Source organism: Nerophis ophidion, linkage group LG06, assembly GCF_033978795.1.
Source record: "Nerophis ophidion isolate RoL-2023_Sa linkage group LG06, RoL_Noph_v1.0, whole genome shotgun sequence".
Lineage (NCBI taxonomy): Eukaryota > Metazoa > Chordata > Actinopteri > Syngnathiformes > Syngnathidae > Nerophis > Nerophis ophidion.
The window spans coordinates 16108232-16130317 of record NC_084616.1 but is presented as its reverse complement, the minus strand read 5'-3'; the positions used below and the strand labels follow the sequence as shown (position 1 = coordinate 16130317).

General features: G+C 43.9%; 1 protein-coding gene across 1 annotated transcript in view; it reads right to left on the bottom strand.

The window, feature by feature from the left end:
* itpr3 (inositol 1,4,5-trisphosphate receptor, type 3) overlaps positions 1-21506 on the bottom strand; it is a 140654-nt gene extending 119148 nt beyond the window's left edge. Inside the window, exons 1-2 of the mRNA XM_061902779.1 lie at positions 21274-21506; positions 5836-5906 (exon numbers count right to left, since the gene is read on the bottom strand). Of these exons, the coding sequence (XP_061758763.1) occupies positions 5836-5906; positions 21274-21365 (163 nt within the window). The 5' untranslated portion in view covers positions 21366-21506. The remainder of the gene's footprint in view (positions 1-5835; positions 5907-21273) is intronic.
* Positions 21507-22086: the final 580 nt, after the last annotated feature.

Genomic DNA, 22086 nt, shown 5'->3' with positions numbered 1-22086 from the left:
CGCTCCTCTTTTTTGCGTGGGATTTACAATATTAACTATGAACAAAAAACACTGAATATTAACAACATATGAACATCGCTCCTCTTTTTTGCGTGGAATTAGAATAATAACTATGAACAATGAAACACTGAATATTAACAACATATGAACGTTGCTCCTCTTTTTTCCTTGGGATTTACAGTATTAACTATGAACAATAAAACACTGAATATTAACAACATATGAACATCACTCGTCTTTTTTGCGTGGGATTTACAATATTAACTATGAATAAAAAACACTGAATATTAACAACATATGAACATCGCTCCTCTTTTTTTGCGTGGAATTAGAATAATAACTATGAACAATGAAACACTGAATATTAACAACATATGAACGTCGCTCCTCTTTTTTCCTTGGTATTTACAGTATTAACTATGAACGATAAAACACTGAATATTAACAACATATGAACATCACTCCTCTTTTAGGTGGGATTTACAGTATTAACTATGAACAATAAAACACTGAATATTAACAACATATGAACATCACTCCTCTTTTACGTGGGATTTACAATATTAACTATGAACAAAAACACAGAATATTAACAAAATATGAACGTCGCTCCCCTTTTTTGCGTGGGATTTACAATATTAACTATGAACAATACAACACTGAATAGTAACAACATATGAACGTTGGTCCTCTTTTACGTGGGATTTACAATATTAACTATAAACAATAAAACACTGAATATTGACCACATATGAACATCACTCCTCTTTTTTGCGTGGGATTTACATTAACTATGAACAAAAAACACTGAATATTAACAACATATAAACATCGCTCCTCTTTTACATGGGATTTACAATATTAACTATGAACAATAAAACACTGAATATTAACAACATATGAACATCGCTCCTCTTTTTTGCGTGGGATTTACAATATTAACTATTTTTGACTTGACTTGACTTTATTTATTCATGCTTGCAGTGGAGCCAAGGCCCCACTGAAAAAACAGCTGAACTTTACAATAGATATCAAACAAACAAGAATAAAAAATTAAAAGAACAAACAGTATTTTAAAAATTTTGAACATCCTCAGGGCAGCAGCAGCATGGAAACTGTTAGCATTCTGGTATATAACTATATTACTTATTTAATTAGTGTCATTATACAGCTTAATTGCAGCGTGCAGGGTAGACTTTTTAAGTCTCTTTGTCTTTGCTCTGGGCTCGGGTTCAGCCAGCTTATGTTGGTTCCTCAATGTCCTGGCAGTGCGGCTGCCTCGTGTTGGAGGTAGCAGGTCATGCAAAGGATGTTGCTCATCATGCATATCCCTGACCAGCTTCACTGCAGCCTCCTCTCTCCTGGTCTGGAGTGATGGTAGGGGTTGTGAGATGTTTCCAGCTCTCCTTGTAATGATTTTACTGGCACGTTTCTGGACTCGCTCTAGCTCTGCCTGTTGTTTTATGGAGCAGCCCACTAAGAGCACTGAGCTTAACAATAAAAGACTAAATATTAACCAGATATGAATGTTGCCCCACTTTTACGTGGGATTTACAATCTTAAGTATGAACAATAAAACACTGAATATTAACCAGATATGAATGTTGCCCCACTTTTACGTGGGATTTACAATCTTAAGTATGAACAATAAAACAATGAATATTAACAACATATGAACATCGCTCCTCTTTTTTACGTGTGATTTACAATATGAACTAGAAATATAAAACACTGATTATTAACAACATATGAATGTTGCCCCACTTTTACGTGGGATTTACAATCTTAACTATGAACAATAAAACACTGAATATTAAAAACATATGAACGTCGCTCCACTTTTACATGGGATTTACAAAATTAACTATGAACAATAAAACACGGAATATTAACAACATAGGAATGTCACTCCTCTTTTACGTTGGATTTAAAATATTGACTATGAACAATAAAACACGGAATATTAACAAAATATGAACATGGCTCCACTTTTACGTAGGATTTACAATATTAACTATGAACAATAAAACACTGAATATTAACAACGTATGCACGTCACACCTCTTTTTTGCATGGGCTTTACAATATTAACTATAAACAATAAAACACGGAATATTGACAACATATGAACGTCGCGCCTTTTTTTGCGTAGTATTTACACTGTAAACTATGAACAATAAAACACTGAATATTAACACCGCTCCTCTTTTACGTGGAGTATTTACAATATTAACTATGAACAACAAAAACAATGAATATTAACAACATATGAACATCGCTCCTCTTTTTTGCGTGAGATTTACAATATTAACTATAAAGAATAAAACACTGAATATTAACCACATATGAATGTTGCCCCACTTTTACGTGGGCTTTACAATCTTAACTACGAACAATAAAACACTGAACATTGACAAAATATGAACGTGGCTCCTCTTTTATGTGGGATTTACAATATTAACTATGAACAACAAAACACTGAAGATTAACAACATATGAACATCGCTCCTCTTTTTTGCGTGGGATTTACAATATTAACTATTAACCATAAAACACGGAATATTGACAACATATGAACGTCGCGCCTTTTTTTGCGTAGTATTTACACTGTAAACTATGAACAATAAAATACTGAATATTAACAACATACTGTATGCACGTAGTTCCTCTTTTACTTCTCAGACCAGCTCCTCGATAGTTGTGTATTGTTTACAATCAAGCAAAACACAACAAAAATGTAAATAACTGCTAAATATGAATGCAAAGTGTAATACCCACCTACAATATGATATATTATCACGTAGAAATCTGCTTCTGCATCTGTTTCTGACACTGGCGTTTCGGGCTGGCTGCTCTGAAAACAAACCTGCTTTGTTCCTGGTCTGAGCTGCTTGGACGTACATTACCGTAATAACTCCTATAACACCCAAAAGCGCAGATTTTGACCATTGGAATACTTTCTATAGTTCAAGACTCACTGCCATTTAAAAACAGCACTGTTTCTAAACATAATGGCAAGTACAGTTTTGATGTTAAATTAGATTGTTAAATTAGATTGGAAATCTTAACGGGCTACACATGGCCGGCTGGCCGTATTTTGCCCAGGTCTGCACTAGCGCTCTAGTGGGTCAATGGACCGGGACCGGTGCCAGGAGCTAAACGTGTGAGCGTGCTACCAAATATGGCGTCTGCGTCGCGCACGGCAGGATGTTTTGAACAGGAAGCCAGTCAGGTGGGCTGACCACATATTTGCCTGCCGATGACCAGCGGCAGATAAGACATGTTTGTATTTGACTGTGGCAGAATCACGCTGTGCAGTCACGCTTAAACGCATCCTTGTTTACCAAGACATTTGCCATAAATACAATACAATAATAAAATCACTTCAATAAAACATCCTTATTGGCGTATATTGTCCCTTTTTATTTGGGAAAGACTGCTCTAGTTCAGTGGTTCTTAACCTTGTTAGAGGTACCGAACCCCAACAGGTTCTTATGCGCATTCACTGAACCCTTCTTTAGTTAAAAATAAAATGTTTTGTTTTTTCAAATTCAAGACCAAGTTATATGTTTTTGGTAACACTTTAGTATAGGGAACATATTCTAAGCAACAAAGACTTAATTTTGTCATGATCTGTGGTCTGGATCATGTTTTTGTTATTTTTTTGTTAGTTTTTGGACTCTTTTAGTTCCTGTTTGCGCTCCCTTGTTTTATTTGGTTACCATGCCGACTTATGATTTTCACCTGCCTCTGGTGTTCGGACCGTGCACCTGTTTCTAATCACGACCCGTATTTAAGCCTGTCTTTGCCAGTCAGTCGGCCTGGCGTCATTGCTTGTTTTCATGCGATACCACAGTTCATGTTGCTCGATTCATGCCGTGGCCACGTAAGTCTTGTTTATTTCTTGCCACAGTTTCGTGTTTGTTCAAAGCCATAGTTTATGTTTGTTTGTTTCATGCCACAGTTTTGTGTTTGTTCCCCGCCATAGTTTATGTTTGTTTACCTCATGCCCTGCCAAGATTTATCGAGGTTAATAAATATGTTCCCACCTGCAAGCCTTGTCCGGAATAGGAGAACAACCCTGGGATGATCATAAGTCGGCTTGGTAACCAAACAAAACAAGGGAGCGCAAACAGGAACTACAAGAGTCCAAAAACTAACAACAATTAACAAAACAATAATCCAGACCATAGATCATGTCAAATTTAGAGTTATTTGGAATCTAGGTGAACATATTATAAGTAATAAAGACTTAATTCAGAGTTATTTGGTTGGGGTTATAATAAGGCCATGCCGAATAAGTCACTAATAAGGCATTAATAATGACTAGTTAAGAGCCAATATGTTACTAATTTACATGTTAATAAGCAACTAGTTAATGGTGAATATGTTCCTCATACTAAAATGTTACCATGTTTTTTTTTACTGCTGCACAAATTGAATCTTGCATTAGCATCACCTTCTTCAAGCAACAAAACCAACACAGTGCATGAACTCACAACAAATTACACACTTGCAAATCAGTCAGCTGTTGCCGTATGCGTTATACGCCGATAGATAGATAGATAGATAGATAGATAGTACTTTATTGATTCCTTCAGGAAAGTTCCTTCAGGAAAATTAAAATTCCAGCAGCAGTGTACAGAGTTGAGATCAATTTAAAGAAAAAAGTAAAAAGTAAATAATGGGGGTTTAAAAGGAAACAAAATAGAGAAATATTACAAAAATAATAAAAACAATGGGAATAACAATATAACAGTAAAATAAGAATAGAACAAGACAAAGTAGGCAGTAGTGACCATGTTCTGAAAACGTATTGCACTGTTAATGTTATGCATCCCCTGTCATCCTAGTACCCCCTGCCCCCCGCCCCAGAGAGGTGTTGTACAGTCTAATGGCGTGTGGGACAAAGGAGTTCTTGAGTCTATTAGTCCTGCACTTGGGATGAAGCAGTCTAGCACTGAACAGGCTCCTCTGGCTACTAATAACACTATGCAGAGGGTGACTGGCATCATCCAGGATGCTCACTAGTTTGTCCACAGTCCTCTTCTCTGCCACCGTCACTAGTGAGTCCAGTTTCATTCCGATTGTAGAACCGGCCCGCCTGATCAGTTTCTCAAGTCTGGAACTGTCCTTCTTAGATGTAATGCCCCCCCAGCACACTACCATGTAGAACAGAACACTGGCAACCACAGACTGGTAGTACATCCACAGGAGTTTTCTACAAATGTTGAAGGAGTGCAGTCTCCTGAGGAAGTACAGCCTGCTCTGTCCTTTCTTGTACTGGTGGTCCGTGTTAACAGTCCAGTCCAGCTTATTGTCCACCCAAACCCCGAGGTACTTGAATGAGTCCACGGTCTGTACCTCAACTCCCTCGATCACAATAGGTTGTGACCGTGGACTCGATCTCCCAAAGTCAATGACCAGCTCCTTGGTCTTTGACGGATTGTCAAAGACGGATAGGGACAAGTTTGTATTTACACGATGAGTCTGGTGTGTTTGGACCTCCGCCGAAGTCCTGAGGCCGACTCACCGAACCCCTAGGGTTCGATCGAACCCAGGTTAAGAACCACTGCTCTAGTTACACAACATAAACTTCTCCTGGTTGGATGAGTCATTTTGACTTTGAAGCTCCACCTCCTCGTGGTCACTTGGCGCCGTCAATCACTCTGATCTACTTTTTAACTAGATCACCGTAAGTGTGTGTCGGATGCTCTGGACACGCATCACACATGTTATTAATATTTACTCTCGCACACCAGTTAGGATCGCCTGCCCCATTTTTTCAAAGTAAAGGCATCGGAAAATTGGCACCATGACAGACTACAAGCTGACCTCTGAATTTCTTGGGTGGGTTCTCCAGGTCTCCGGCAGCTGGTTCCACCACACAGCGGTCATCCACCAACCTACACACACACACACACACACACACATTGGTTATCATTTGGAATGGGGACCAAGTTGTTGTTCAGGACTTGTGGGGACCACTCTTTCTACAGGTTGTGGAAGCATAAAAAAAAAATGAGGTAAAATGGCCACTGCCCAGTCAGCTCATACACGTCTTTAAATCTCTTGATTGATGAAGTAATGTGCTGATCATTCTTACTGGGGACCCTGGGAAAAAAAGAATTAATATGGTTCATGGGGTTCATGGTTAATTTAAGAATTGTTTCCCTTTAGAGAACCTGTTTTTTTGTCGCCATACAGTCCGAGGTCCCCTAAAGGTGACTGTGTAAACCAGGGGTCCCCAAACTTTTTGACTCGGGGGCAGCATTGGGTTAAAACAATTTGGCCAGGAGCCGCACCATGTTGCTACAATAAAAAACATCCATCCATCCATTTTCTACTGCTTATTCCCTTTTTGGGGTCGTGGGGGGCGCTGGCGCCTATCTCAGCTACAATAAAAAACAAACAAAGGAAAATATAAAAGTGGTACTGTCTTCATAGTATGTGTATATATAATTATATATATGTACGTATATATATACATATTCCTCGCGCAGTAATTGACTGCAAGAGCGCGCACTTGCCGCTGATGATGTCACGTTATCGATGGGAAAATGCATTTTATAACAATATGATTTGACTGAGCGGCTAGGAGACAACAGGTAACAACAGTAAACTGGATTAGAAAGGACAGATTTTAAAAAATTAAACTAAAACATAAAATAATATTGTATTTTTTTTTACTTGGGACTTAGTTTGGGGATCAATCAAACACTTTTATGTTAAAATACTGAAACATCTGTTCAGTATTTTAATATAAAAGTGTGTGATTGTGAGTAATTAGATACCACAAAATTGCAACGGGTCCATTAGACCCACAAATACTGGCTGAGTCATAACAATATGAACGTTGCACAGAAAATTTCTCGGCCAGTTTCCGCATCCCATATAAATTTTTATTTTGTGTTTCTGCACCTGCGGTTCCCACACAAGGCTACAACATTGTTTGTCAACACGGTCTGCTCTCATTTTCTCGCACATTTGACCCTCTAATATCCTGTGTACCTACACTCTGTCCTCCTCCTGTCCAGGTGTGTGTGTGTGTGTGTGTGTGTGTTGGGGGGAGGGGTGCGGTACACAGAACATCAATTGTTGCAACAAAGTTGCAGCATTGTTTGTCAACACGGTCTGCTCTCATTTTCTCGCACATTTGACACTCTGATGTGATATATGTTCTTCACAGAAAATGAGCCAAAGTCAGTGAGTCTCAGTTTGAAAAATGAATTGATTGTATCATTTTTCTTTTAACAAAAACACAAGGTTGCAACATTGTTTGTCAACACGGTCTGCTCTCATTTTCTCGCACATTTGACCCTCTGTGTTCTGTGTACCTACATTCTGTCCACCTCCTGTCTAGGCCTGCAGTGTGTATGCGTGTGTGTGTGTGTGGGTGGGTCGGTGGGTGTATGTGGTACACAGAACATCAATTTCCACACTTCTATTAGCCCGTGGGTCCAGTGGACCCGGACATCTTATAAGTAATATAAATGTGTAGGGGGGGGTGTATGGTGTGTTGTCATTAAATATGTATTCTGATATATATTCTTCACAAAAAATGAGCCAAAGTCAGTGAGTCTCAGTTTGAAAAATTAATTAATTGTATAATTTTTCTTTTAACGAAAACACAAGGTTGCAACATTGTTTGTCAACACTGTCTGCTCTCATTTTCTCGCACATTTGACCCTCTGATGTTCTGTGTACCGACACTCTGTCCTCCTCCTGTCTAGGCCTGCAGTGTGTGTGTGGGTGGGTGGATGTGGTACACAGAACATCAATTTCGACACTTCTTTTAGCCCCGGGTCAAGTGGACCCGGACATCTTATATGTAATAAAAATGTGTTTGGTGGCGCGGGGGGTCTATATGGTATGTGTGTGATCATTAAATATATATTCTGATATATGTTCTTCACAGAAAATGAGCCAAAATCAGTGAGTCTCAGTTTGAAAAATGAATTAATTGTATCATTTTTATTTTAATAAAAACTGAAAACGGGTGCCAGAGACCCAAACACCACACAAGGGTTAGTTCCTAATACATTTCTTTTAGGTCCTACAATTATCGATATCGACTGATATAAAACACTTATATCGTGATACAGTTTTCAGCCATATCGCCCAACCCTGATAATGGCGTAAAAGCACACTTTGACCCTGGGACAGAAAAAGCAGAGATCCTATTAAGTCCAATACAAAAGGCGACGTCTCACTTACACATCTTTTGTCAAGCATTTCTCAGCTGCACTAACAACAAACATGTTGAGTCACAAAAGTGATTTTAAAGGCTCTTTAAGAGCTAGACCCCACACACAGACACACACATTCTTTACCATTGAGCATCGAGGCAAAAGCATCCTTTTATGTAGTTGACAGGTGTGTTGTTGTGACTTGTACTTTAAACGTACAGCCTCTCTACATTTTTTTTTTCAAGTCACCACATTTTGTTCATTTAGTCAGCAAACAAGTAAAATAAGCTCGTTTAAGGACTTGCTTTTGGTTATGCCTGAAAATTTAAAAACTAGTAAGTCACTTCTTGGCAGGTTCATTAACATGACGTGAGGCTGTGCGGTACACCGGTACTATATAGTATACTAAAATGGTACTATACTCTGTTTGAAAAGTACCGGTTCCCGGGCATGACGTTACGTCGTGCCATTGCTGGTTTTATGAGAGGAGGAGCATGTTCGGCAGCGCACACACACAGAGTACTTAGAAGCAGACACGGGCGTAGACAGAAAAGGGAGAATGGACGCATTTTGGTCCAAAAAGTAAAGATAAAGGTGAAGTTATAACACTGAAACACCCTCGGGAAGAGGTGCTTCAAGACATGGCTAGCTGGCTAACAGCTAACGTCTACCCGCAGTCGGCAGTGTTTTAGCTACTTCTAAATCACTAATCGGCCCTGCGATGAGGTGGCGACTTGTCCAGGATGTACACCACATTCCGCCCGATTGTAGCTAAGATAGGCACCAGCGCCCCCCGTGAGCCCATAGGGAATAAGCTGTAGGAAATGGATGGATGGATACATCAATAATCCTCGCCCCCATGGCGGCAGATAAAAGGATGTTTCTCACAGGTACCATTATCACTGGAGGACGAGGAATAGCTAAACATGCTTCACTACACACCGTAGGAGGATACAATAGCCATACTTGCCAACTTTAAGACCTCCGAATTCGGGATATGTGTTTGGTGGAGGGAGGGGGTAGCCAGGGGTGTACATATTTTTAAGTATTTTATATATCAATCAATGTTTATTTATATAGCCCTAAATCACAAATGTCTCAAAGAGCTGCACAAACCACGGCGACATGCTCGGTGTGATATATATATATATATATATATATATATATATATATATATATATATATATATATATATATATATTGTATATTAGGGGTGTAACAGTACACAAAAATTTCATTCGGTACGTACCTCGGTTTAGAGGTCACGGTTCGGTTCATTTTCAGTACAGTAAGAAAACAACAAAATATAAATTTTTTGGTTATGTATTTACCAAATTTGCAAAATCCCTTTTTTTATCCCGTTACTCCATGAAATTAGCTGTCAAGTCAGGGGTCGGGAACCTTTTTGGCTGGGAGAGCCATGAAAGCCAGATATTTCCAAATGTATTTCCGTGAGAGCCATGTAATATTTTTTAACACTGAATACAACTAAAGGCGTGCATTTTTAAGTAAGACCAACATTTTTAGAGTATAATAAGACTCTGGTTCTTTTTAATAACATTGTTATTCTGAAGCTAACCAATAATAAATATAATACTTCTTACCATTAATGCGACTTCTTGAACAGGTGCGGTAGAAAAATGGATGGTTGGATTAAAATGCATGAGAATGTTTTACAAACCCCGTTTCCATATGAGTTGGGAAATTGTGTTAGATGTAAATATAAACAGAATACATTGATTTGCAAATCCTTTTCAACCCATATTCAGTTGAATATGCTACAAAGACAATATATTTGATGTTCAAACTGATAAACATTTTTTTTGCAAATAATCATTAACTTTAGAATTTTATGCCAGCAACACGTGACAAAAAAGTTGGGAAAGGTGGCAATAAATACTGATAAAGTTGAGGAATGCTCATCAAACACTTATATGGAACATCCCACAGGTGTGCAGGCTAATTGGGAACAGGTGGGTGCCATGATTGGGTATAAAAGCAGCTTACATGATGAAATGCTAAGTAATTCACAAACAAGGATGGGGTGAGGGTCACCACTTTGTAAGCAAATTGTCGAAAAGTTTTAGAACAACATTTCTCAACGAGCTATTGCAAGGATTTTAGGGATTTTACCATCTACGGTCCGTAAAATCGTCAAAAAGTTCAGAGAATCTGGAGAAATCACTGCACGTAAGCGATGATATTACGGACCGTTGATCACTTAGGCGGTACTGCATCAAAAACTGACTTCAGTGTGTAAATGATATCACCACATGGGCTCAGGAACACTTCATAAAACCACTGTCAGTAACTACAGTTGTTCGCTACATCGGTAAGTGCAAGTTAAATCTCTACTATGCAAAGCCAAACCCATTTATCAACAATATCCTGAAACGTCGCCAGCTTGGCTGTGCCCGAGCTCACCTAAGATCGACTGATGCAAAGTGGAAAGGTGTTCTGTGGTCTGACGAGTCCACATTTCAAATTATATTTGGAAACAGAGGACGTGGTGTCCTCCAGAACTAAGAAGAAAATAACCATTTGGATTGCAAAGTTCAAAAGCCAGCATCTGTGATGGTATGAGGGTGTATTAGTGGCCAAGACATGGTTTCATGGACGCCCCTGCTTATTTCAGCAAGACAAGTGCTACAGCAGCGTAACTTTGTATAAAAAGAGTGCGGGTACTTTCCTGGCCCGTCTGCAGTCCAAACCTGTCTCCCATCGAAAATGTGTGGCGCATTATGAAGCGTAAAATAAGACAGCGGAGACCCCGGACTGTTGAACGACTGAAGCTCTACATAAAACAAGAATGGGAAAGAATTCCACTTTCAAAGCTTCAACAATTAGTTTCCTCAGTTCCCAAACGTTTATTGAGCGTTGTTTAAAGAAAAAGTGATGTAACACAGTGGTTGACATGTCCTTTCCCAACTACTTCGGCATGTGTTGCAGCCATGATATTCTAAGTTAATTATTATTTGCAAAAAAAATAAAGTTTATGAGTTTGAACATCAAATATGTTGTCTTTGTAGTGCACTCAACTGAATATGGGTTGAAAAGGATTTACAAATCATTGTATTCCGTTTATATTTACATCTAACACAATGTCCCAACTCATATGGAAACGGGGTTTGTATAACTTCAACGTTATTTTTAACACTGTGATTACAAGTGGAATGATTTATTACTTATCGTGTTAAGCAATGTCAGATAAGATTTATCCGAGAGCCAGATGCAGTCATCAAAAGAGCCACATCTGGCTCGAGAGCCATAGGTTCCAGACCCCTGTGTCAAGTGGACGGTGGCCAGGAAGAGGATGCGGTGAAGTGAACGTCCAGGAGAGATTTCTACCGTGTGACTACTGTCAAAATAAAGCAAACACGCTGTGTTTAAAGAGTCAAATTAGTCAGTAACATCAGGGGGATTTCAGGGAAACCGGACTGGTGTCGCAGGTTGAACGTGTACATACTGAACCTGAGGCAAGACAACACACTTGAAACTTCCACTTCTGACTGGAGGAGACTTTGTTTTGGGCTAACTGTTGCATGCTGGGTAACTGGCAACATAAAGCTTCTCCTTTGGGTTTTTCTCAGTCATGTCAACAAGCTTGGAAATAGCAAATAGTAGCTAGAAGAGGCAATTCTTGAAGGAATTGCGTGTGAATGCTCCAATGCTGAAGTTGAAGGTAAATGCTGACAGAATGTAGCATGAATGTAAGAATAGTTTGAATTTTGGGATTAGGGCTGGGCGATACGGCCTTTTATTAATACCTCGATATTTTTAAGCCATGTCACGATACACGATATATATCTCCATATTTTGCCTTAGCCTTGAATGAAGACTTGATGCATATAATCACAGCAGTATGATGATTCTGTGTCTACATTAAAACATTCTTGTTCATACTGCATTAATATATGCTCATTTTAAACTTTCATGCGGAGAGGGAAATCACAACTAAGTCAATTGACCAAAAGTGTATTAATCAAAACAGTTATTAAGCAGTGGCACAAACATTCATGTCATTTCCAAAACAGAAAGTGCAAGATTGTCAGAGACATTTGAAAACAAGCTACTAGTGCACTTTTGTGAATTATGTCACCAAGAGGACTTATCAAAATAACACTAAAACATAGAGAACTTTTTGTACAGAACACCACTACAATAGTTAAAAACAAATTAAGTACACTTTTGTGCATGATGTCACAGAAGATATATCAATAAATGTCAAATAAAAATGAGCCGCATAATAGGAAATGGAATAGTGTATGTCCTTCGCTTTGTGGTAGCTCTGCGGGAAATTTAAAATTGTAATTTAGTAAACTGAAAAGGCCGTATTGGCATGTGTTGCAATGTTAATATTTCATCATTGATATATAAACTACCGTATTTCCTTGAATAGCCGCCGGGACGCTAATTAATTTAAAACCTCTTCTCACCCCTGCGCTTACCAATGGCATGCAGTAAATAATTGAGTATGACTAAAAAAAAAATTTTTTTAAATTATTCTGCGTCCGCGGCCCGGTGGTTGGGGACCACTGCTCTACAGCTTGCCATCACCCTCACTTTTACACCATGCTGTCCGCGTGCCGGCTGTACGCATGCATTTCGCTGCTACTCATACGAGATTGCAATGCATACTTGGTCAACAGCCGTACCTTTTACACTGATGGTTGTGATATAAACAACTTTAAAACTCTTACTAATATGCGCCACACTCTGTGAACCCACACCAAGCACATTTCTGGTGAGTATTGGCTCAGTGGCACATTAAAAACACTGCATAGGGATTACCCATGATGCCGTGTATCCGTGACTCTTGGATATAATATACACGCGCTCCCAACCCCGCCCACCTCAACGAACGCACGGAGAGAGGGGGGGGGGCGTGTGTATAATATATCCAAGAGTCACGGATGCAATGATGAAATATTAAGATTGCAACACATGCCAATACGGCCTTTTTAGTTTACTAAATTACAATTTTCAATTTCCTGCAGAGCTTCCTGTTGAAAACGTTGCGGAATGATGACTCATGTTTGTGACGTTATTGGTTAGAGGGGACATATTAGCCCAGCACCACTTACAGCTAAAAGTCCTCTCTTTTCATCGCATAATTACACAGTATTCTGGACATCTGTGTTGCTGAATCTTTTGCAATTTGTTCAATTAATAATGGAGAAGTCAAAGTAGAAAGACGGAGATGGGAAGCTTTAGCCTTTAGCCACACAAACACACTGTGTTTCCTTGTTTACAATCCCGAAGGTGAAACTTTACTATGGATCAGAGCGGTCAAGCGAACATGGATCCAGACTACATGTCAACTGGCAGGTTTCGGTGAGAAAATTGTGGTAATAAGTCGCCTCTTACCGGAGATCGGCGGAGCTTGCGCCGTCCATGCAGCTGTCGTCGACTTCCCTCAGAGACTGGCGTCAAGTCACCCGTGGACACAACCCTCCGACTATCAGGTACTATTTAACTCACTAAAACACTAGCAACACAATAGAAAGATAAGGGATTTCCCTTTTCCTTTGCCTTTCCAAACGATGGTGCTTGTTTTTTGAGCGCAAAGTTTTTCTATGATAATTGTCGTTGAAAGAAAGTTCCGGCAACTTTTCCTCCCCTTCACTCCAAACCCGGAAGTGTCACCTGACATGCGTCGCGGTGCGCCGCAGGGGGCGGAAATTAGTTAAAGTGAAGCGGATTATATTTATACAGCGCTTTTTCTCGAGTGAGTCAAAGTGTTTTACATAGTGAAACCCAATATCTAAGTTACCTTTGAATAGGCTGACTATCAGGTACTATTTAACTCACTAAAACACTAGCAACACAATAGCAGATAAGGGATTTCCCAGAATTATCCTAGTAAATGTGTCTAAAAACATTTGAATCGCTCCCAATTCAATCGCCTTTTTTTTTCTAGTCTTTCACTCTAAATTTCCTCATCCACAAATCTTTCATCCTCGCTCAAATTAATGGGGAAATTGTCGCTTTCTCGGTCCGAATCGCTCTGGTACCCATGATTGTAAACAATGTGAGGATGTGTGGAGCTCTACAACCAGTGACGTCACTCTCACATCGTCTGCTACTTCCGGTACAGGCAAGGCTTTTTTATTAGTGACCAAAAAATTTGAACTTTATTGTCGATTTTCTCTACTAAATCCTTTCAGCAAAAATATGGAAATATCGCGAAATGATCAAGTATAACACATAGAATGGACCTGCTATCCCCGTTTAAATAAGAAAATCTCATGTCAGTAGGCCTTTAAAACACATGTTCGACTATACAAAAAATTGCAAAGGCGGGCTAATGATTGCATGCCACAGCAGCAGGTGGCGCTGTGTCTGACTAAAACACAGTAAAGAAGCCAGGACCAGCACAAACAAAACATATATTTCCATCCATCCATCCATTTTTCTACCGCTTATTCCCTTTGGGGTCGCGGGGGGCGCTGGCGCCTATCTCAGCTACAATCGGGCGGAAGGCGTAGTACACACTGGACAAGTCGCCACCTCATCGCAGGGCCAACACAGACAAACCGACAACATTCATACTCACATTTATATCCATCCATCCATTTCCTACCGCTTATTCCCTTTTGGGGTCGCGGGGGGCGCTGGCGCCTATCTCAGCTACAATCGGGCGGGAGGGGGAGTACACGCTGGACATGTCGCCACCTCATCGCAGCGCCAACACAGATAGACAGACAACATTCACACTCATATTTCCATCCACCTATCCATTTTCTACCGCTTATTCCCTTTTGGGGGCGCTGGCGCCTATCTCAGCTACAATCGGGCGGAAGGCGGCGTACACCCTGGACAAGTTTCCCCCTCATCGCAGGGCCAACACAGACAAACCGACAACATTCACACTCACATTTCCATCCACCTATCCATTTTCTACCGCTTATTCCCTTTTGGGGGCGCTGGCTCCTATCTCAGCAACAATCGGGCGGGAGGCGGCGTACACCCTGGACAAGTCGCCACCTCATCGCAGGGCCAACACAGACAAACAGACAACATTCACACTCACATTTATATCCATCCATCCATTTTCTACCGCTTATTCCCTTTTGGGGTCGCGGGGGGCGCTGGCGCCTATCTCAGCTACAATCGGGCGGAAGGCGTAGTACACGCTGGACATGTCGCCATCTCATCGCAGGGCCAACACAGATGGACAGACAACATTCACACTCACATTTCCATCCACCTATCCATTTTCTACCGCTTATTCCCTTTTGGGGGCGCTGGCGCCTATCTCAGCTACAATCGGGCGGAAGGCGGGGTACACCCTGGACAAGTCGCCAACTCATTGCAGGGCCAACACAGATATACAACATTCACACTCACATTTCCATCCATCCATCCATTTACTACCGCTTATTCCCTTTTGGGGTCACGGGGGGCGCTGGTGCCTATCTCAGCTACGATCGGGCGGAAGGCGGAGTACACCCTGGACAAGTCGCCACCTCATCGCAGGGTAAACACAGATAGACAGACAACATTCACACTCACATTTCCATCCATCCATCCATTTTCTACCGCTTATTCCCTTTTGGGGTCGCGGGGGGGCGCTGAATCTCAGCTACGATCGGGCGGAAGGCGGAGTACACCCTGGACAAGTCGCCACCTCATCGCAGGGCCAACACAGATAGACACACAACATTCACACTCATATTTCCATCCATCCATCCATTTTCTACCGCTTATTCCCTTTTGGGGTAACAAGGGGCGCTGGCGCCTATCGCAGCTACAATCGGGCGGAAGGCGGGGTACACCCTGGACAAGTCGCCACCTCATCGCGGGGCCAACACAGATAGACAGACAACATTCACCCTCTGATTTCCATCCATCCATCCATCCATTTTTCTACCGCTTCTTCCCTTTTGGGGTGGCGGGGGGCGCTGGCGCCTATCTCAGCTACAATCGGGCGGAAGGCGGGGTACACCCTGGACAAGTCGCCACCTCATCGCAGGGCCAACACAGATAGACAGACAACATTCACACTCACATTTCCATCCATCCATCCATTTCCTACGGCTTATTCCCTTTTGGGGTCGCGGGGGGCGCTGGTGCCTATCTCAGCTACAATCGGGCGGAAGGCGGGGTACACCCTGGACAAGTCGCCACCTCATTGCAAGGTCAACACAGATAGAGTGACAACCTTCACACTCACATTTCCATCCATTTTCTACCGCTTATTCCCTTTTGGGGTAGCAAGGGGCGCTGGTGCCTATCTCAGCTACAATCGGGCGGAAGGCGGCGTACACCCTGGACAAGTCGCCACCTCATCGCAGGGCCAACACAGATAGACAGACAACATTCACACTCACATTTCCATCCATCCATCCATTTTTCTACTGCCTATTCCCTTCTGGAGTCGAGGGGGGCGCTGGCGCCTATCTCAGCTACAATCGGGCAGAAGGCGGCGTACACCCTGGACAAGTCGCCACCTCATTGCAGGGTCAACACAGATAGAGTGACAACATTCACACTCACATTTCCATCCATCCATCCATTTTCTTCCGCTTATTCCCTTTTGGGGTGGCGGGGGGCGCTGGCGCCTATCTCAGCTACAATCGGGCGGAAGACGGCGTACACCCTGGACAAGTCGCCACCACATCGCAGGGCCAACACAGACAAACCGACAACATTCACACTCACATTTCTATCCACCTATCCATTTCCTACCGCTTATTCCCTTTTGGGGGCGCTGGCGCTTATCTCAGCTACAATCGGGCGGAAGGCGGGGTACACCCTGGACAAGTCGCCACCTCATTGAGGGGCCAACACAGTTAGACAACATTCACACTCACATTTCCATCCATCCATCCATTTTCTACCGCTTATTCCCTTTTGGGGTCACGGGGGACGCTGGTGCCTATCTCAGCTACGATCGGGCGGAAGGCGGAGTACACCCTGGACAAGTCGCCACCTCATCGCAGGGTAAACACAGATAGACAGACAACATTCACACTCACATTTCCATCCATCCATCCATTTTCTACCGCTTATTCCCTTTTGGGGTCGCGGGGGGGCGCTGAATCTCAGCTACGATCGGGCGGAAGGCGGAGTACACCCTGGACAAGTCGCCACCTCATCGCAGGGTCAACACAGATAGAGTGACAACATTCACACTCACATTTCCATCCATTTCCTACCGCTTATTCCCTTTTGGGGTCACGGGGGGCGCTGGTGCCTATCTCAGCTACAGTCAGGCGGGAGGCGGTGTACACCCTGGACATGTCGCTACGTCATCGCAGGGCCAACACAGATAGAAAGACAACATTCACACTCACATTTCCATCCATCCATCCATTTTCTACCGCTTATTCCCTTTTGCGGTCGCTGGTGCCTATCTCAGCTACGATCGGGCGGAAGGCGGAGTACACCCTGGACAAGTCGCCACCTCATCGCAGGGTCAACACAGATAGAGTGACAACATTCACACTCACATTTCCATCCATTTCCTACCGCTTATTCCCTTTTGGGGTAACAAGGGGCGCTGGTGCCTATCTCAGCTACAATCGGGCGGAATGCGTCGTACACCCTGGACAAGTCGCCACCTCATCGCAGGGCCAACACAGATGGTCAAACAACATTCACACTCACATTTCCATCCATCCATCCATTTTTTACCGCTTATTCCCTTTTGGGGTCGCGGGAGGCGCTGCCGCCTATCTCAGCTACAATCGGGCGGAAGGCGGGGTACACCCTGGACAAGTCGCCACCTCATCGCAGGGCCAACACAGATAGACAGACAACATTCACACTCATATTTCCATCCATCCATCCATTTCCTACCGCTTATTCCCTTTTGGGGTAACAAGGGGCGCTGGTGCCTATCTCAGCTACAATCGGGCGGAAGGCGGCGTACACCCTGGACATGTCGCCACCTCATCGCAGGGCCAACACAGACAGCTCGACAACATTCACACCTACATTTATATCCATCCATTCATTTCCTACCGCTTATTCCCCTTTGGAGTCGCGGGGGGCGCTGGCGCCTATCTCAGCTACAATCGGGCGGAAGGCGGGGTACACCCTGGACAAGTCACCACCTCATCGCGGGGCCAACACAGATAGACAGACAACATTCACCCTCTGATTTCCATCCATCCATCCATCCATTTTCTACCGCTTCTTCCCTTTTGGGGTGGCGGGGGGCGCTGGCGCCTATCTCAGCTACAATCGGGCGGAAGGCGGGGTACACCCTGGACAAGTCGCTACCTCATCGCAGGGCCAACACAGATAGACAGACAACATTCACACTCACATTTCCATCCATCTATCCATTTGCTACCGCTTATTCCCTTTTGGGGTCGCTGGCTCCTATCTCAGCTACAATCGCGCGGAAGGCGGGGTACACCCTGGACAAGTCGCCACCTCATCGCAAGGCCAACATAGATAGACAGACAACATTCATAGTCACATTTCCCTCCACCTATCCATTTTCTACTGCTTATTCCCTTTTGGGGGCGCTGGCGCCTATCTCAGCAACAATCGGGCGGAAGGCGGAGTACACGCTGGACAAATCACCACCTCATCGCAGGGCCAACACAGATAGACAGACAACATTCACACTCACATTTCCATCCATCCATCCATTTTTCTACTGCCTATTCCCTTCTGGAGTCCAGGGGGGCGCTGGCGCCTATCTCAGCTACAATCGGGCAGAAGGCGGTGTACACCCTGGACAAGTCGCCACCTCATTGCAGGGTCAACACAGATAGAGTGACAACATTCACACTCACATTTCCATCCATCCATCCATTTTCTTCCGCTTATTCCCTTTTGGGGTGGCGGGGGGCGCTGGCGCCTATCTCAGATACAATCGGGCGGAAGGCGGCGTACACCCTGGACAAGTCGCCACCACATCGCAGGGCCAACACAGACAAACCAACAACATTCACACTCACATTTCTATCCACCTATCCATTTCCTACCGCTTATTCCCTTTTGGGGGCGCTGGCGCCTATCTCAGCTACAATCGGGCGGAAGGCGGGGTACACCCTGGACAAGTCGCCACCTCATTGCAGGGCCAACACAGATAGACAGACAACATTCACACTCACATTTCCATCCATCCATCCATTTCCTACCGCTTATTCCCTTTTGGGGTCGCATGGGGCGCTGGTGCCTATCTCAGCTACGATCGGGCGGAAGGCGGCGTACACCCTGGACAAGTCGCCCCCTCATCGCAGGGCCAACACAGATAGACAGACAACATTCACACTCACATTTCCATCCATCCATCCATTTTTCTACCGCTTATTCCCTTTTGGGGTAGCTGGCGCCTGTCTCAGCTACAATCGGGCGGAAGGCGGGTTACACTCTGGACAAGTTGCCACCTCATCGCAGGGCCAACACAGATAGACAGACAACATTCACACTCACATTTCCATCCATCCATCCATTTCCTACCGCTTATTCCCTTTTGGTGTCGCGGGGGGCGCTGGTGCCTCTCTCAGCTACGATCGGGCGGAAGGCGGAGTACACCCTGGACAAGTCGCCACCTCATCGCAGGGTCAACACAGATAGAGTGACAACATTCACACTCACATTTCCATCCATTTTCTACCGCTTATTCCCTTTTGGGGTAGCAAGGGGCGCTGGTGCCTATCTCAGCTACGGTCGGGCGGAAGGCGGAGTACACCCTGGACAAGTCGCCGCCTCATCGCAGGGTCAACACAGATAGAGTGACAACATTCACACTCACATTTCCATCCATTTTCTACCACTAATTCCCTTTTGGGGTAGCAAGGGGCGCTGGTGCCTATCTCAGCTATAATCGGGCAGAAGGCGTCATACACCCTGGACAAGTCGCCACCTCATCGTAGGGCCAACACAGATAGACAGACAACATTCACACTCACATTTCCATCCATCCATCCATTTTCTACCGCTTATTCCCTTTTGGGGTCGCGGGGGGCGCTGTCGCCTATCTCAGCGACAATCGGGCGGAAGTCGGTGTACACCCCTGGACAAGTCGCCACCTCATCGCAGGGCCAACACAGATAGACAGACAACATTCACACTCACATTTCCATCCATCCATCCATTTTTCTACTGCCTATTCCCTTCTGGAGTTGAGGGGGGCGCTGGTGCCTATCTCAGCTACAATCGGGCAGAAGGCGGCGTACACCCTGGACAAGTCGCCACCTCATCGCAGAGCCAACACAGACGAACCGACAACATTCACACTCACATTTATATCCATCCATCCATTTTCTACCGCTTATTCCCTTTTGGGGTTGCGGGGGGCGCTGGCGCCTATCTCAGCTACAATCGCGCGGAAGGCGGAGTACACCCTGGACATGTCGCCACCTCATCGCAGGGCCAACACAGATAGACAGACAACATTCACACTCACATTTCCATCCACCTATCCATTTTCTACCGCTTATTCCCTTTGGGGTCACGGGGTGCGCTGGTGCCTATCTCAGCTACAATCGGGCGGAAGGCGGGGTACACCCTGGACAAGTCGCCACCTCATTGCAGGGCCAACACAGATAGACAGACAACATTCACACTCACATTTCCATCCATCCATCCATTTCCTACCGCTTATTCCTTTTGGGGTCGCGGGGGGCGCTGGCGCCTATCTCAGCTACAATCGGGCGGAAGGCGGGGTACACCCTGGACAATCCGCCACCTCATCGCAGGGCCAACACAGATAGACAGACAACATTCACACTCACATTTCCATCCATCCATCCATTTCCTACCGCTTATTCCCTTTTGGGGTCGCGGGGGGCGCTGGCGCCTATCTCAGCTACAATCGGGCGGAAGGCGGGGTACACCCTGGACAAGTCGCCACCTCATCGCAGGGCCAACACAGATAGACAGACAACATTCACACTCACATTTACAAACAAGAAAGTTGATGTGTGAGTGAAACTTTTTTTTAATGTTAGGTAAAACTGCTAGTTTTGATGGTTTGGCTTGACTTTGTGTTCCTGGGAGGTATGGAAGAGACACCACACTAGTTTGAAATGACGTCACAAGTCGCAACTTTTACCACAAGCTGGCAGGTGTGTGTGTGTGTGTGTGTGCGTGTGTGTGTGTGTGTGTGTGTCCTCACCCCAGGGTGCTGATGAAGCCATTGACGGTGCCTTCGGCGTACAGAGACACCAGGTCTCCGATATGCAGGAAACTGGACGCGCTGTCCGACATGCCGACACAACAACAACTTGAACAAAAAAAAAACAACACAGAAAAATAAAAAATAAAGTTGTTCACGCTGCGTTCTGCCGTGCCGGCGTCATGCTTGAGGTTCAGCGTTCGAATCCCGCACTTTGCAGAGCGAACGCCGACTCCGACTCCTCCCCCTTTACCCCCCTCCCTACTCCTCTCAAAGCCGGAAACAAGCGAGGCGTCGATAAGGCTTCTATCTTAATATATATTCGTCGTGTTCATTTTGTTGCCTTTCCGAACGATGGTTCTTGTTTTTTGAGGGCGAAGTTTTTTCTAAGATAATTGTTGAAAGAAAGTTCCGGCAACTTTCCCTCCCTTTCACTCCGAACCCGGAAGTGTCACCTGACATGCGTCGAGGTGCTTAGTTAAAGTGAAGTGAATTATATTTATATTATATAGCGCTTTTTCTTGAGTGAGTCAAAGTGTTTTTTACATATTAAAACCCAATACCTAAGTTAGGTTTAAATAGGCTGACCGCACGTTCTGAAATCCCAAAAAGAGGACACATATATGCGTGCCCAGGGGCGTCACTAGCTTTTAAGGACAGGGGGGGCTTAGCCCCCAGGAGATGAACAGGATGTGAGCGAGTACAAAACTTCACAAACGGCTAACAAAGACTTAGAAATTATTCTTTGTTAATATTATTATTTCAGGGCTTCACGGTGGAAGAGGGGTTAGTGCGTCTGCCTCACAATACGAA